Source organism: Lampetra planeri, chromosome 13 (genome assembly GCF_965212315.1).
Source record: "Lampetra planeri chromosome 13, kcLamPlan1.2.h2, whole genome shotgun sequence".
In the NCBI taxonomy this organism is placed as follows: Eukaryota; Metazoa; Chordata; class Hyperoartia; order Petromyzontiformes; family Petromyzontidae; genus Lampetra; species Lampetra planeri.
In genome coordinates this window covers 12,267,229-12,283,195 of record NC_136119.1, presented here as the reverse complement: position 1 = coordinate 12,283,195, position 15,967 = coordinate 12,267,229, and the positions used below count along the sequence as shown (strand labels likewise).

Here is a 15,967-nt window from a genome sequence, read left to right as displayed (position 1 = left end):
CGCCACGACCAGACACAGCCTATTAGTAAGGTTTGTCACGTAAACAAAATGTGCCAATTTGTTACTAGTTCAGCACACCGGTGTGTTGGAGAGTAAACCCACAACATTTACAATTCAAGTACGGCGTTTCACCGGTAATTACAACCAGCCTCATGAGGCGACAGCCAGAATTGTGGAGACGCTGGGCTCGGCGATAGAATTTCCACGATTGATCACGTGCAATCATTCACACGTTAAACATGACATTCAAGCATCAAAATACCATTACGTCCGTGATCCATGATTTCCAAAATATTGATGGAATAATTGGAATGGATGTTGAAGTGAAAAAAACAACAAACCCATCTCCGTTGTAACATCATTTTCACGTTCGAGCTGAGTGTGGTTTATTGTGCGGTGCTGCCCCGATGAAGCGGAGGGGATCAGAGTTCTACACATGGACGTGGCTAGCGGCGGCAGCGAGTGATATTTAAACCGGTCCTGGGGTGCTGTTTTACCAATCGGCACTGACCAGCATGGTGAGGTACAGTTAAGAATACCCCCCGCGACCAACACAACATGAGCAGGCTCTCCTCCAGAAGTCGATTGACAAAGGGCTGTAAATGTTAGTTTTTTTACGGAAGGTTTTGTACATGTGTATGTTGACCTTCTTTTGCACCGTACGTAGCCAACCGTGATAAACGGAGGCGCGGGATCTATTGTAAGCCTTTTAAACACGGGCAGGTGCTTGCGTTAAAGTGACAATAGCAGCGGTCGAGATTGACTTTTCATTTTTCATAAAGCTCTTTGCTCCTTCACTCTGCTCATGCCTCGAGCACATCTGCAAGGTAGACGAGGTAGAGCAGGAACAAGCTCGGCTCTGCCATTCCCAGTGTTGGGGGCAGTTCGCCACAGTCCTTTGTGAGTGATTGTCATTGTGGCCGCGAGATGCCAAGTTCATAACTAAGTAATGAGGGAGTGAGGCGTACGGTCATGGAAAAAGTCGCCTGCCTCACCTTCCCACGTTCTGTAAACCAGACGAGGCTGTTTCCTGTATAAACAAGCCGCTTTTCCTTATCCGATGGCATCGCTGCTTGGGTAGCGCGCTTTTAAAGTTGAAATCAAAAGTTGAGTTTTAAGGTCGCATCTTGAAAGGATGGACAGAGTATTGTAAGAGTGCAAGATGGTAAACGTGCATTCTCGCCCCGTTTTTTTTGCGCGTACAGTATTGCAACCCGCAAGCTACGATAATGTACAGTTATGTTACGCGATTAGCAAAGTGAAAATTGAGGCTTAATAAGCTTAACGAGCAGTCAGTGGCCTTTAGCGGAGCAATTAATGGCGCTGTTTACACGGCCACTCGGAACTGGGCTCTGCTGGCCTGGAAATGGCCCACGATTAAACCAGGTGACCAAGGGCCCCTCCCCGGCAGTCACGCTCCATAAGCAAATCAAGCTCGGTGGGCTCGGTGTAAATTTTTTGCCCACGATATTGTCAACAGGGGTTTTATTATTTCAGCCAGCTATGGCTATCGGTGGACGCCAATATGACTGAGCGCGCCGATGGCTGACTTCCCACAGAATATCAAAGCGACTAATCTGCATTAAGATTAGAGACTGCGGTGCGCTGAGGAAGACGGACAATGTTGATTGGCTATGGTTTTTATGTATATTAACAAATGTACGGAGTTCTCCGATTGGCTAACCTGATGATATTGGGGGAGAAAGGGTGGGCGGGGGGGAATTGGCACTCGCCCCACACCAACATTTAACGACTTAAGAGTGGATCACATCTTCTGCCGTTTTATTCGACGAGACTAAGAGAAGCATCCGATGAATTCGATGAACTCTCAGATTTGACTAAACTTACACAGGTTTGTCGTACACTGAGACTACGACGAGTACGGCGTTTCACCAGTAATTACAACGAACGCCTTGAGTGGACACGGAAAACCTGCCCCATGCCTTGTGTCCCTCTCTCCACACGGCCTCCTTTCCCTCCCCGTACCTCCTGCGTCCCAGTGAGTGAGCCCACGTCTCACCCCGTCTTTACAGGATGTGTACAATGGGCGAGGTGAGGAGGCGCTCGCGAGGAAAACGCTCGTGATGGTTAATCAAATAACGCTCGCCTAAAATTAACGCAAGCGTCGTCGGTACAACGACGAAGTGGCTTTCTTACTTAAGGCAGTGTTACTGAGCAATGCTGCTGCTGTTGTTGTTTGCGCTTGTGCCGCACTGGCAATGCAGCCCTGCCAAATAATTTTTAATGAATAATGAAAGGCAAGACCGCGGTGTCAGGTTTTTCATTCACGCGGGGACGGTGATGGTGCGTTGAGTTCCGTGTGCGTGTCAAGCCATTGATTTATCCCATTAATAACCCAAGTGTTCCAAATCCATAGATAATTACCTTAAAAATTACACCCCAAACGTTTGAGAATTATTCATATATTTTCACTCTGAGGTTGCCTAGTTTGTGGAAATGCCCACAGGTTACCCCAGGCAATTTTACTTAAAAACATTATCTGTTGTTGTAGCTTTTGGCTGTGCAGTTTTAAAACGGACACAGCGTGATGCCGCGCCAAGCGGAGATGAATGTCGCAGCACGCTCCCTCCCCTGGCACGCTGTGACCCTGCGATGTTGCCCCTCGTTCCGCGGTTGACCCGGACCGAAAGGAACGGCGCTCCTTTTCAATAGATCTTGGGAGAAAACGAGTTGCAAAAATCCGCTCGCCAGAGAGGCCGTCGGTCTCAGGAAGCCGCCCGCTCGCTCGCTCGCCCGCGGCCCCGGCCAAATTTGGGCACGGTTGTGAGTCGTCGCGGACACCACGAGAGGCGAGAGGCTCCTCTCGTACGTCGAGCGCACCAAGGTGGTGACGGTGGCGCTTCCCGGGTTTCACATTTCCAATCGGCTGCCAGATTTTGAAAAGCAGGTTCTCGTGCGCCATCAAGTTTGGAGATCTCGGCCCAGTCTAGAGTGACGATGGGAGCGCTCGCTCCCACAAGTGTCCCCCACTGAGTGAGAGTGCTGGAGTGGGGATGGGGGCGGGGCGGGGGGAAGTGTACGCTTCTTGAATCCGGAGCCTTGAGCCCGGCCTTGTCTTTGTTGTGTCAGGAGAGCAGGTGCTGCATCAGTCCCCGAGGGCTTGAGTGTTGCTGTCTTGCTAAGGATCGGGCCCTACCATACCATACCAGTCGAGGCGTTTAGCATGCCAGTTGTTATTGTTTCGGCTCACCGGTGAGTTGGAGACTTCAAGTTCTCACGAGAAAATGTAGCAGTTTCGGTGAAGCCAGACTGGATTTGTATTTTCTCCTGATGGCGCTTGGCGTAGGCTCGAGTGAATCTTCGTATCCAATTGCTAAGTTTGGTCGTGGCAGTTGTTAATCAGTTGAATGCGAAACCGAAACAATAATTGGCCCATTAAATGCTTGTACACCCCGTGACAAATTAATTTGTGTGGCTACATTGGGTGATGGATGGTCGTTAGACACAAATTTGGCCAAATAATTACGTGGTCCAACCCACGATATTGGCTGCAAAATCCGAGGTGCCAAGTTATACCTGTGTCCTGTCGACCTAGAGCTGGTCGTTGTCCGTACTACTGGAGTTGACTCTTTGCACATAGTACACAATTTAATTTGATATTGCCCTATATTGATTTGAAGCTTTCGTGACTGCAGGAATCCATACTCTTTGGTTCTTTCGGTAAAGTCACGTAAGTGGACGCTTGTGTTGCGCCCGAAACATCGTGATTTATTTTATTTTATACCAGCGTGACTTTACCAAAAGAACCAAAGAGTATTGCCCTGTTTGTTTTATAAATCATAAATATATCGAGATCCTCGTACCCACCTCCCCTTTTGGATGGTATTAAAATAATGGCATCAGGCACCGTGTACAGTGCATATTTAACGTAAAACACATTGTTGAACCGATACCTGAGGGAAAAGAAGTCCCTCCGCACCTTTGTGGGCGGGTTTTTTTTTATTGGCACCCCGTTCTTAGCAGCACCCTCGGTTGAATTGTGGCGCAAGCAGCGCAAGGGGGCTGGCGCGGTTGCCATGGGCGCTGAGCAGCAGCAGCGGGGCGAGGAGATGCCCCCCCTCGCCCTGCCCACGGGGGTGCCGTGCGTGGAGACGAGGCGCGAGCGAGGGCGCCGCGCTCGCGCTCTCCGTTGCCGAGGCTCCGCCGCGTCGGCCTCGCGCGGCTGCGGCGGCCGTCGTCAAACTTCCGAATCGGCGTTGATGCCGTGCAGAGTGCAGATGTCGGGGCAAGGAGTTGCCACACAATCGCTGTCGTCGTATCTGGGGGTGGAAGCACCCGGTTCCTAGGAAGAGCGGTACAGCAAAGTACGAAGCTGATGTCATCTGTACCCTGTGGATGGGATGACCGTTCCCGCCACTTGTTGATTCCCCTCACCCGTGTTGAGGACTCGGTCTCCTAGTCTGCTCTGTCACATCCATCACGCTGTGTTCAACCACCACCACCACACCGCAGGACACAGCACTTCCCGTTCTGCTGCTCCCCTCTCGGTGCTTGACTTTGGCGTTTTCGCCATCGGCCCTTTTCCCAAGTACACGTAACCATGTGTTCACTTCAAGAAACCATTATTAACTCAAGAGCTCTGTTAGACTTTCAAATTGTGCTGTTTGTTACTGGCCGCTGGGAATTTTGGATCTTGAGGCCTGTGCTCAGCGACTGTGTTTAGGGAAAAGCTCGCAGGGAAATGGCATTGCTGGGTATTGCTGTATTCAACAATGTCTATAATAAACTGGCATAGCTGAATGTTCAGCAATGCCAGTTTATTATTGACATTTCTTCTGGGATATGACATTTTCCCATGCATCTTTGGCAGTAAGTAACAAAAAAAAGCCCCAGATACTATTTTGTTCGAAGCGTAATGTGCGCTGGAACAATTTTTCACTGTCTTTTTTTAAATATCCATGGTTTGAAATGAAAATGTAATGACGGCGTTGACGAGAGGGCCTTTCGCGAATTTGTCTTGCGTGATGTGTAAAACCCACGGGGCATAAATCATGCTATTTGTTGTGCTGCTAAGATTGTCATGTTCCGCATACTTAATTACGACCACCGCGTGGTTGACATTTTTGCGTCCCTGCTTCTGTACTAGCAGATGAGATGAAGTTGCCTTTCAAGGCACCTGGGAGTGTGCAGTTAAATGTAGGCTTGTTCGTTTTACGTATTGAAGAATGATAACGTGAAATGATTGTTGTTGTTTTATTTGCGTCGTGCTTCTCGAGTCTGTATTTACATTTTGAGATGTGTTTGTAACGAGCTAGCTAAACTGCACCTGATGAAAGATTCTATCTTTTTTGTTCAGAATTCTATCCCAGCACGTTGGAGTTCTTGTCTCACTAAATAATGTTTCTCTTTACCTCAAGACAGGTAAAATGTTTGTTTTTACGTCTTAATAACAACCTGTGTGTACTGTTTACATCTGTCTCCTTGCAGAGGAACAGCGACATTTGAAGGCAAACGACAGAGAATTCAACGAGAAATTCCAGTACGCGGTAAGAGTCTTAACTCCTCCTCTGTTTGAATATCGGCGGACTTCATGTATTCTTCACAACTGTGTTGGCTTTCACCCTGTCCAGCTGAGTGGGGGGGTGAGGACGGTTATGGTGGAGGTGGAGGCAATACCAGCGGTGTCAAGATCGTTAAGGACGCTACTGAGCAGATGGCAGGCAGTCGCCCTCCAGCAACAACGGAGGGCAGAGGAGCGACGCTCACAACAACCAGCGGAGCTCCGGGCGGCTAAAACACATCGAGTTGGCACAGTAGGGGGCACAGGTGGTGCAACTGCCGGTCATCTTAGTCAATACATGGGACCTGGGTCCCATGCCAGCAATCGCTCAACACTGCACGTGGCCTTAAAGTGCACATAGCCTGGCACAAGCGCTGTGGTGATGTGACCACCACTTAGTGGCGATTGGCAGTTGTTGTTGGAGGTGATGGTGGAGGTGGTGTGAAAACGGTGTTAGTTTTGTAGTGGTTAGCGCACTGCACTATGAACCCGGCGACCGGAGTTCAATTCCCACTCGCGGCCAACACCAGTGACGATTATCTGAAACCAGTACTAGGCCTCCCCTATGTCGACTCAGCCTCAAATGAGTACCCGGTGCGGTGTGAAAACATCTCCACGAGGGAGAGAAAGGCGGCCGGGCTTGGGTCTGGCCACCCACCCCCTCGTGTGCCATGCCAGTCTACATAGGTGCTACTCGCTAACAGCGCTTGCCCCAATAGTCTGTTAAGGCTCTACGGGGCAATCTTTGTCTTTTATATATGTATGTAGGCACTAACCTACAGGTTCTGCGTTCGGCCACCTGCATTCCTCCGCGTGTGTCGACCTGCTCGAACCAAAATAAGCAGTTGCTTGTGGTCGCGTGTTTGGGAGCAATATACGTGTCGAGCATTCCTTTGACAATCCAGGATCTTGTTTACCCACCGGCTTTTGTGGGCCGAATTGGCAGGTGGCGTGTTGCAGTGGGCTAAAGGAGGCCTAATATTGTTCACATTGTGATGAGTTTATTGGTGTGCGTGTGTAACCTTGCGGCCCAGTTTTGATCCGAGGATATAGGCGACTTGCCGTTTCCTTTCGTTGTACATTTGGGAATTCGGAATGAATAAAAAAAAGCAAGCAAATTGTTTGCACTGATAACCCCAATGGGCATTTGAATTAATTGTGTTTTATTTACGGAAACAGGTTTCGATTCGCAAACATACAATCGTAGCAAATGTATTCATGCGTGTTTTCAGTGTGTGTGTGTATATATATTGGCCAATTTGTAACTGATTATTCTTGCCCTCCCAAAAGGAAACACGGCTACTAAAAATACTTTCAATTACCAATGTAAATGGGACGTCACTATATTTTCTGGATTCACCTTATTTCCTCCTCTTGACGTCCTAACCCGCACTGTCTATCCTCCAGCAGAATATGTATTTTGCAGCTGTGTACCCATGCGTTGAACATGCATTGTACACGGGCAATGAACATGCATTGTACACAGCACATACAATGCTCTCAGTCTAGTTTGGATCACCAGCTCGATAGAGCTGAACACGTGGCCGTAGAATCGTTTAGGCCAACGACTCGATGAGAGTTTAAATTGTGACCATCCCATCCGGCGGGTCACATGACCTGCTTGCGAGGCATTTCCGTGTCGGGGAGCGCCCATGGGAAAGAACGGAGGGAGCCCCGAGTGTGGATACGAGAGGTCACTGAAGGATTGCATTATTGGCACTGCGTTTTCTCCTTCCATGGGTTGTTCTGTAGCTCGTGATCATGCACCGCTTTTCCAGAATGCCAAATGGACATTTATCTCACGGCGCAATGCCGATCGCACTACATCAATGGGAATGCACAAAACACAACGAATGCTAAAAAAAAAGTAATAGCGGATAGCAGCCTGAACAGTTGGGCATTCGTTAGTGACGTGTATGGCCGTGGAATGTGACAGACTCCTCACCGCCACACACACGCACACACTCCGTCTCCTCCCCGCGGGGGAAGTTGCAGGTGGAGCCTGACCATCGGCGTGGCTCGGCCAGTGTGCGTTTTGTCGTGTTTCTTCTCTCATGCCTCTCTTCCTCCCTAACGAGACCTAATGCTTCCATTCGGTCTCATTATGTCCGCGCGGCGTTTTTTTTACGATAACAGGATAGTGGGATAATGGCAACGCGCGTGTGTGTGTGTGCTTGGTCGTTTGAAACGTTGTCCTTTGGCACGCGCAAAAGCGTTGCGCAAAATTAGTCTCTTGACGGTTATGCAAGGGATGGCTTCGCAAGAGAATGCGTAATGAAACGATGGCGTATGTACGAAATAATTACAGCTGCACAGCACTCCTTCCGACACAGAGAGGCTTTCATTCCGGTATTGAATAAAAAAAAATAGCTGATGATAGCTTTATTGAAAATCTAATCATGTCTTGCTGAAATAAACAATTAGACTGGAAATGTAGTCTATTAAACTTTAATCATAATTCGATTTTCCCCCTATCACGAGACCCAAAAGCTCTGTGTCTTTTGCAGAATTTTACAAATCTTATTACGTGCCTATTAAGAGGAGAATTTTATACCCCCAAGGCATGCCTCATGGGAAGTGAATCGAGCCCGAGCTAGTCTAGCATGGCATTTTACGTAACGATGTTTGGAAAAATGTGCACACTTTCAATGGCGTTCACTAAGGCTGCCAATATTACCGAGGGTGCAAATTCTTGTATCTTTGTTGAACTTATTTCGCACCGTACATAGCCAGCCATGCTAATTGGAGGTGCGTGGGAAGGACAACAAACCGAACACAAAAAGCAGTTCGAGAGAAATTAATTTTCGGTCTAGATTTAAAAGCGCACAGCTCCAGTGGCTTCCTAATATCGAGAGGAAGAGCGTTCCAGACAGCCGCAGAAGTGCATCTAGAAGCGCATCTGAAACCGCGTGATGCGGTGACCGTCTTTGTTCGACGACGAACCAAAAGCCGTTGGCCACGTCCTTTGCTCGTGACCCGTGGACTTGCGTAACGTTCTCATCTGCGGCCCTCCCCTAAGCCGCTCGCCTCCAACCTCAGCACTCCGGGTCCCTTGGCCACACCCACAAACAATTCCACATTCTCAGGCCCCTCCATTTATTATAATGCGCCATCAATTTTCAATATATCTCCGTAGGCTTACCCGCACTTGACTTTCACCCTTCATCTCCACTGCCCTCTGCTCTGGCAACCAAGGTCTCTGTTCTATAGGAGGTCGTCCCCTTCTCCTTTGCTGCCCATGCGATCTGGAGCTCTTTGCTCCTGACTGTTCGCACTGCCGAGCCGCTTTCTCTGTTCGTGTGGTAGATTATTTATCTATTTAAAGAAGAGTCTTAAATAAATAAATAGTGTAGGTTAAGAGAGGTTGGAGTCGTGGTGTTGATAGAGCACCAAACGGTAGAGCGGTGGGTTCGATGTTCAGCATGGTGGAGAGATCAGTCTCGCTGAAATACGATGAGTCTCTGCCAGTGTGTGCACAATAGGTGGGTTGATCCCTGTTTTCTGCACGTGTAAGAGGTCAAGCCCTGTGAAATTCCAGGAAACTTTTTTTTAATACCGTACCGTTATGATGTCCACTCATCGTCGGCGCGTATCCGCTAGGCACTGCGCGTATCTGCTAGGCACTGCGCGTCTCCTCTCGGCACACAGGCGGTCGTTTTCTTTCTCGGCATTGTGGCCTTTGATGGAGAAACCTTGAAAGCGTAGCTTGCACGCACACGCGCGCTCGCTCGCTTACTCGCTCGCTTACTCGCTCGCTCACCGTCACCGTTTAGTTTTACTTTCTGTGCCATAACGCAGATGCTCGGGATGCGTGCGGGTTGGCGCGTGGCCAGGAGGATATTGGCCGGCGTTTGTTTAAGCGGAGGCGGCCGAGCTTGCTTGGACATGCGGCGGCGGCACACCCCGTGTGCGCTCCCTCGCTCCGGTGATGGGAATGTGCGGAGGGCATTTGGCTCAAGACGGACATTCGGTGGACGGTTTCAACGTTTTCTGGCTGTTTGGCCCTCGGCAGCATGAAGCCACTGTTGCATACGAGGGAGAGAACAGCGAACGATGTTCAATGCAAGTGACCGACAAGTGTGCTCCTTGACATTTTTCCAGTTGTTGTTGCCAGTTTGACGGTGAACAATCCCATTTCTGCAGCCACCCGCGTATTTGCTTCTTGTGCAGGCGAAAGCAACATCTGAACTTTTTACATATTACGCCTTTGAAACACCACCCCATGTTTACGCGCTTAAGTCTGCCAAGTCACTCGATGCGCAGGTTCTCAATTCGTCGAGTGAATGTGACAACAGAGCAGCTCTAAATTAGTGTCACGTTTAATACGTAAATTACAGCTTCGGAGTGGTTCAAACGTATCGACTGCACGTGTTTGTATTTTATCTGCCGCCGCTGGTCTGCGTGACCCAGGTGCTCCGGGGTTGTGATTGTTTGGGCTGGGCAGCGGCGTCCTTTTGTAGGGGCCAAATAGTGTGTTTGCGTAACCAAACATCGTTATGGAACATTGCGCTTCACAAGTTATTCTAAAACTGGAGCAACAGTTGAATAAAAAAAAGGCTGAGTGTTATCCTAATGAGTCATCGCAAGCACTGTTTGTTTAGATTTATCTTACTTAAGTGTCTTATGAAAGGCAATATAACCTTTGGTGACAGTTTTGCATTTTATTAGCATATGTAAAAAAGTCTGAATTATCATACACCGATTCCTTGTTCACACATTTGTCCAATGATTTCACAATATGCAACTTCCGTAAACAAATGTTTTGCTCTTTTGACCCGTGTTATGTTGCACAATTAATAGTGTCACCTTTATCAAATCGCATCTTGTCATTTTTTTTCTTCTAAAATGTTTTATGACTTCGCAAATGTAAGGCAAGAAGAATTCTCAGTGAACAGTTGCAGTTGTGTGCACGCTGGCTGTACAATAGATGGTCATTTGCGCCAATCTAGCTGAGACTACCACATACAGTACAGGAAGTTACTCATCACGTTCAAGCATCCACGATATATTTTCTACACGCGTAATGGCGATGTATTTTAATTAACCAAATCTGAGAATACTTGTCGTGAGCTTGCCAATAATGCAGGATTCGTTTTAATAGGCATGACTGCTGATGAGGCCCGGGACGGTTGAAACCAGCCCAGAGTTAGTTTGCTTGATCAAATGCTGCTGGATAGTATTGGTCTGCAGAGCCGATAGTCGGTGTCAATGTTAAACTTCTTTCGCCCCATACGTAGTTCAACGGACTGAGACATTTCTGTGTATATGTCGAGGCACGGAACGGATTTCTGCTCACGTATGCTTCCACAGCAACGCACAAAGAGTTGTTGTTGATGTTTAACACCGCGTTCAATTAATATGATTGTTCAAGGTGGACCTCTCCGCGTTTGTGTTTTAGTGTCAGTTCGACGTGGGCTCCCTCAGGGTTGCCGAGTTTTCGTCCAACCCAGAGTTGACTGGTGGTGTCCGTGCGGAGACTCAAGGAGGTAACAGGGAAAAGGAGGAGAAGGAAGAGGAGCCACGCGGTGGCTCGTTCGTGAAACTACGGCAGCGGCGCTTGCCGTTGAGAAATAACGGCGATCGCACGCACACCCCGGCACCCTCCGCTGGGACACGGTTCCCTCTCTCTCTCTAGCATTAAGTTCCTTGAAATTAACTCACGCACGCGCGCACACAAAACTCACTTCCGACCGCAACGTTTGGCATTGTTCCTACTTATCTATGCATGCTATAGTCGGCGCCCCTTTCCTGTGCTTTAATCAGGGTCCAATGCACAATAACTTATTAACAAAGTATAGCTTGCGGTGCCATTTTACTTTTTGTGGGGAAAATTGAGCCGGTGTGGACGTGAGCTGGCGTGTGCGAGGGAACCCGAGTGTCTGGGGAAAGCCACACAGACAGGTTCATGATCCCACTTGCTTTACTGCCATCTCTTGGTCTCCGTGCAGGCGAGTGTGCTTGGGATTAATTAAGCACCTATTAAGGTAGAATTGTCTAACGATGCGGCAGGTCGTTGACGTTATACATTTAAAGACATTTCCCCACCCCTCTTATTAATAATAATGGAAACATTATTAATATAAATCTCTCTGTGGCTCTAACTCTGTCTGCTATCCATTTTCAAACTAATGGAACATTATTATGAATAATAATATTTCCATGTATATATCGCTTTTCATGGAGAATCTCGAAGCGCTGTACAGGAAACAGCAGCAGTAGACACTCAGCAAAAACATAATTATATTCTAAATACATTTTAAGAATCGATGATTTTATTATTTTTTTTGTTTAAACTGGTTGACATTGTTGCAATATAATTGTGCACGACACTCGGAGGCATCTGACGATACCTCGTCGTCTTTCTGCATCGTCCCTCTCGCTTCTCTCTCGTCCGGCCTCTGCGGTTCGCTCTCCCCGTCTTGGTTCCTCTCTCTCGGCCTCGGTCGCTGTGTTCCGTCTCGGCATCTGTGTCTCCCGTTGTGCCCGGCATTCCCTCGTTATTCGCGACGAGGGACACGTTCCGGAGACACTCGTGAAGAGCCAATTTCGCGGATAATGATAATGGCTTACAAAATCCTATCTTTGTAATTAATTACCTTAAATACGCAAATAAGCTATTAAATGCATGACAATGTATTATAATAAACATGAAGTCAATACAAAGAGATATTAAAGTATTAAATTATAGTTTATAAATGAACGTGCCTTACCGCATCACTTTATCTCTCGTAACGTTATCTCATCACTTTCTCGCATCACATTCTCTTCCATCTCTTCATCTCATCCCTTTATTTTTCTCTCTCCCAGTGGTGTTGTGTAAAGTTCCAGTTGCGAATCGCGGATAGCCAGTCCGTGAATACCGAGGGAATACGGTACCGGTTTGTGTGCCTCATTGTGCTCGGCTCTCGTGTGTGTCTCTACATTTCTCTTTGCCCTGTCCATATTATTTAGTGCGTGTCCGTGCATATCAATCTCTCTGTGGCTCTAACTCGGTCTGCAATCCATTCTCGTATATTTATCTCTCTTTCTCTGTGTACATATGTCTGTATGTCACTATATATCCACATTTGCCGTTTCCTGCATCACTTTCCCTACCCTACCTTGCTTTGTGTGCTTCTCTGTGTCTCTCCATCTTTCTCTCTGTCTTTCTGCGTGTCTCTCACTCTGTCTGTGTCTCTCTCTCTCTCCCTGTCTCTTTCTGGGTCTGTCTTTTCCTCGTGTTCCTTGTCTAACTAAATGATGTAACCCCTCACATTGGGTGGTCGAAGGCTCCAGTTTACCCCAATCCCTAAATGAAACCTCGTGATCCCACGATCAAATAAAAATTACGCTTAATACCTTAACAATTTAAATCTATTTATCTTGTTGGAAAGGACGTGTTGTGTGAAAGTGTCAGTAGATGACCGTGATGTTCAGCGTTTATTGGAATGATAGGATTTTTCACTGCATTTATATTTTTCTTAAAATTACGTTTTTTAAACAGTAACATGTCTTGTTACTTAGCACTCATTAAGTTAGCTTCACTCACTTTATGGATAGAACTTAGAATTTCACATCTTCTAAACATTATGAGTACATGTAGGAGTACAGTTCAATTTTTGACATTGGTAAATTAACAATTGCCATACACATTTAGTTTAATTTTGTTCGTGCAGCTAGTAGATGGGTATGCTAATGGAGAGTATTGATCGAATTGAAAGTCTTATATTAGCAGTCGTTTTGATGCAATTTCCAAAGGGTTAACTAAAGAACTGTTAAAGTTTGTGGTTATGAACAATATTTAAGATCGAGTGCTGTGCCATCTGCTTAGAGAAGAGTGCCTGTTAGCATTCCGTCTACAGAGGGGGAGGGCGAGCGTAATGTTGTACGTTGTTTGGATCCCTGCCAAATTGTAAGATAACGACAAACCGCGGCCCGTAACGCCTCCGACAAAGACCTTTTTTGTCTCTAAAGATTTTTCTGACCGCCGTGCTTGCGAGCTGCCCTGACGCACCACGCAGGCAAGGATAGAGGGCCGAGTTTGATGGCGGGCGGTGGTGGCAGCCCCCACACTTCGGTGTCGCGCCACCCTAGACCCCCCCCTGCCCAGGTTTCATAAGCAGGGCAGGTGGGAGTGCACCCCTGTCTAAGCGTGAACCGCGCGGAACCTGCGCTGTGACGGTCCGCATGCCGATCGGCAGCACGGGGGCGACAGGCCGTCCGAGTGGCAGCGGAGAGACCGGAGGTTCATGTTCAGAGTCCGTACCCAGTAACGTGCCAGCATCATTTCATTCATTCTTCACGCCTGGTCAGCGAAGGACCGTTGCTCCTAACGTCGTGTGACCTCTTGCGACAGCGTTCGCGTACACTGCTCTTGCTGCCGTACACCGGTGTCTCGAGTGACTTGTTTGATCCACGGATCATGGTGGGTGGGGGGGGGGGGTCGGGAGGGGGGGGGCAGCCACAGGGGTGGCGTCATTCCTTTTGAGGGGGGTCGCAGTCCTCACTTCGAACGTCGACCGCCAACTGAAGTGAGCGCAGTTTGCCGGAGTTTGTGCATCAAGACGGGCGACGCACCCCACTAGAAAATGACTCGTGGCATTTCCCCATGCTGATTGCCGCCATCTGTTGGTTAAAAGAAGATTCTGGCAAATGCAGCTTTCGACTAGACGAAGATACAAGAACTGATTTTATTTTAATTTCCAGGTGGCTGGGTGATATAGTGAGCGACTCGCAGTTTGAAGGAGTTCATATGCTGAGTTGGGGGTTGACTCGGGCCCATCATCCTTTTGGGGGTTGATAAAATTCGTACCACTTTGTAGGGGAATTGCCATCGGTTGGCCCTTTGATTCAATTTGCAGTGGATGAATGCGGATCACAGGAATATAGGAGTCGAGGTGGATGGGGTCGCAGGTGAGAGGAGTTTTGCTATCGTTGCGATATCCAGTGTGAACAACTATTCACGTGAAGTAACATCGAGTGCTCTGCAGTACCTCGGCGTTCCCGTTCGGCGCGCGCCTCAAGCAGCTGCCTCACTGTGACAGGGCGTCTGCGTGCTCTGCTGCCAAGTCGCCGACTGGGCTGCTCCTGCTGTGCGAGTCTTTTTATGTTTGTAACATCTACCCTCTGCTCTTTTTTGTACCTCCCAGACCAACCGGATAAAGACCTCCAAGTACAATGTGGTGACCTTCCTGCCCGTCAATCTGTTTGAGCAGTTCCAAAGAGTGGCCAATGCCTACTTCCTGTTCTTGCTCATCCTGCAGGTGAGGTTCTTTTCAATCACTTCTGTGGTGACGCACGCTGACAAGCGGTGGAATTGAGCAGATGCTCCTGTAATGATCAACCACGCATGTGTGAAGTTGTTTTTTTTGCTGCGTGTTAGTGGGGAGCGGAGGGGGCGGGTGAGGGATACACACGCAGAGTTTTCCCGACGCTGTCCGGAACATCCCCTGCACTTTCCCAGCTCGGTCACGCTGATCTGTGCCCTGTATACAACACATCCTGTCCACCTGCTCTGAACCCTGCCATATCCGCCTGGTATACGGAAGGTCATGGGTTCGATCCCGACCCTGACGCCTGCTGTTTATATTTGGAGTTTGTATGTCTCTCTCTTTCTCCCCGTGGTCACGTGGATTTTTCTCTGGGTCATCCGTTTTTTCACTCCACGTTTACAATTATGGGTTTAGAGTATTTGGCTGCTTTAAATTTCCACATGATAAGCCATTTCGTTGAGCTATCATTTGTGGCCAGGTTGCTTCTGAAAAAGAGCTATATAGCTCAGTGGGCCTTACCTGGTGAAATAAAAATAGTAAAGAGTAATAGTATAGCTCCTCCTGCCCCATCTACATCGTCATCATGATCATCATCAGCCGTGATTAATCCACTGCTGGATGAAGGCCTCCCAAAGCCGCCACCATGTCTCATGATGGCAGCGTGGAGGCATTTTGACCACAGGAAGCCACTGGAGCTATGCACTTTTAAATCTGGATTGAAAATCCATTTCTCTACAACTGCTTTTTGTGTTTAGTTGTCCTTCCCCCCCACCTCCGGTTAGCATGGTTGGCTACGTACGGTGCGAAATAAGTTAAACATACACACATATAATACTCACAGTTGCGTGACGTAATAATTCATCCAGCACCTTCACACGAGCTGCTGTCGTTTGTCCATCTCCGTGATTGTGAGGGATGGTGACGAATTGTGCAGGCCTTCATCCAGCAGTGGATATCGCGTGGCTGACGATGATTACATGCGTAAACCCATTAACTACGTACGTAGCAAGAACGAGCCCTCAAGCGATGTAAGAGCAAAGGATTATGAACGCTGTGGAAGCGTGCTTGCTGCTCTTCAGTGCGTGTTTGCTTTACTGCCATGAAGTTTGAGAAGCCGCAACGGACCTTTGATTTTAGGCACGCAAATCCACGTGTCAGACTCTGCAGGTGGATTTGTTTTGCAAACCTTTGGTGG

At 48.1% G+C, this 15,967-nt stretch overlaps 1 protein-coding gene across 2 annotated transcripts in view; it reads left to right on the top strand.

Annotated features, from left to right (window-relative positions):
- LOC144722078 (phospholipid-transporting ATPase ID-like) overlaps positions 1-15,967 on the top strand; it is a 95,742-nt gene that overhangs the window by 31,063 nt on the left and 48,712 nt on the right. For both annotated transcript variants that reach the window (XM_078600199.1, XM_078600200.1), the window contains 2 exons: positions 5,449-5,507; positions 14,650-14,763. In XM_078600199.1, the coding sequence (XP_078456325.1) occupies positions 5,449-5,507; positions 14,650-14,763 (173 nt within the window). The remainder of the gene's footprint in view (positions 1-5,448; positions 5,508-14,649; positions 14,764-15,967) is intronic.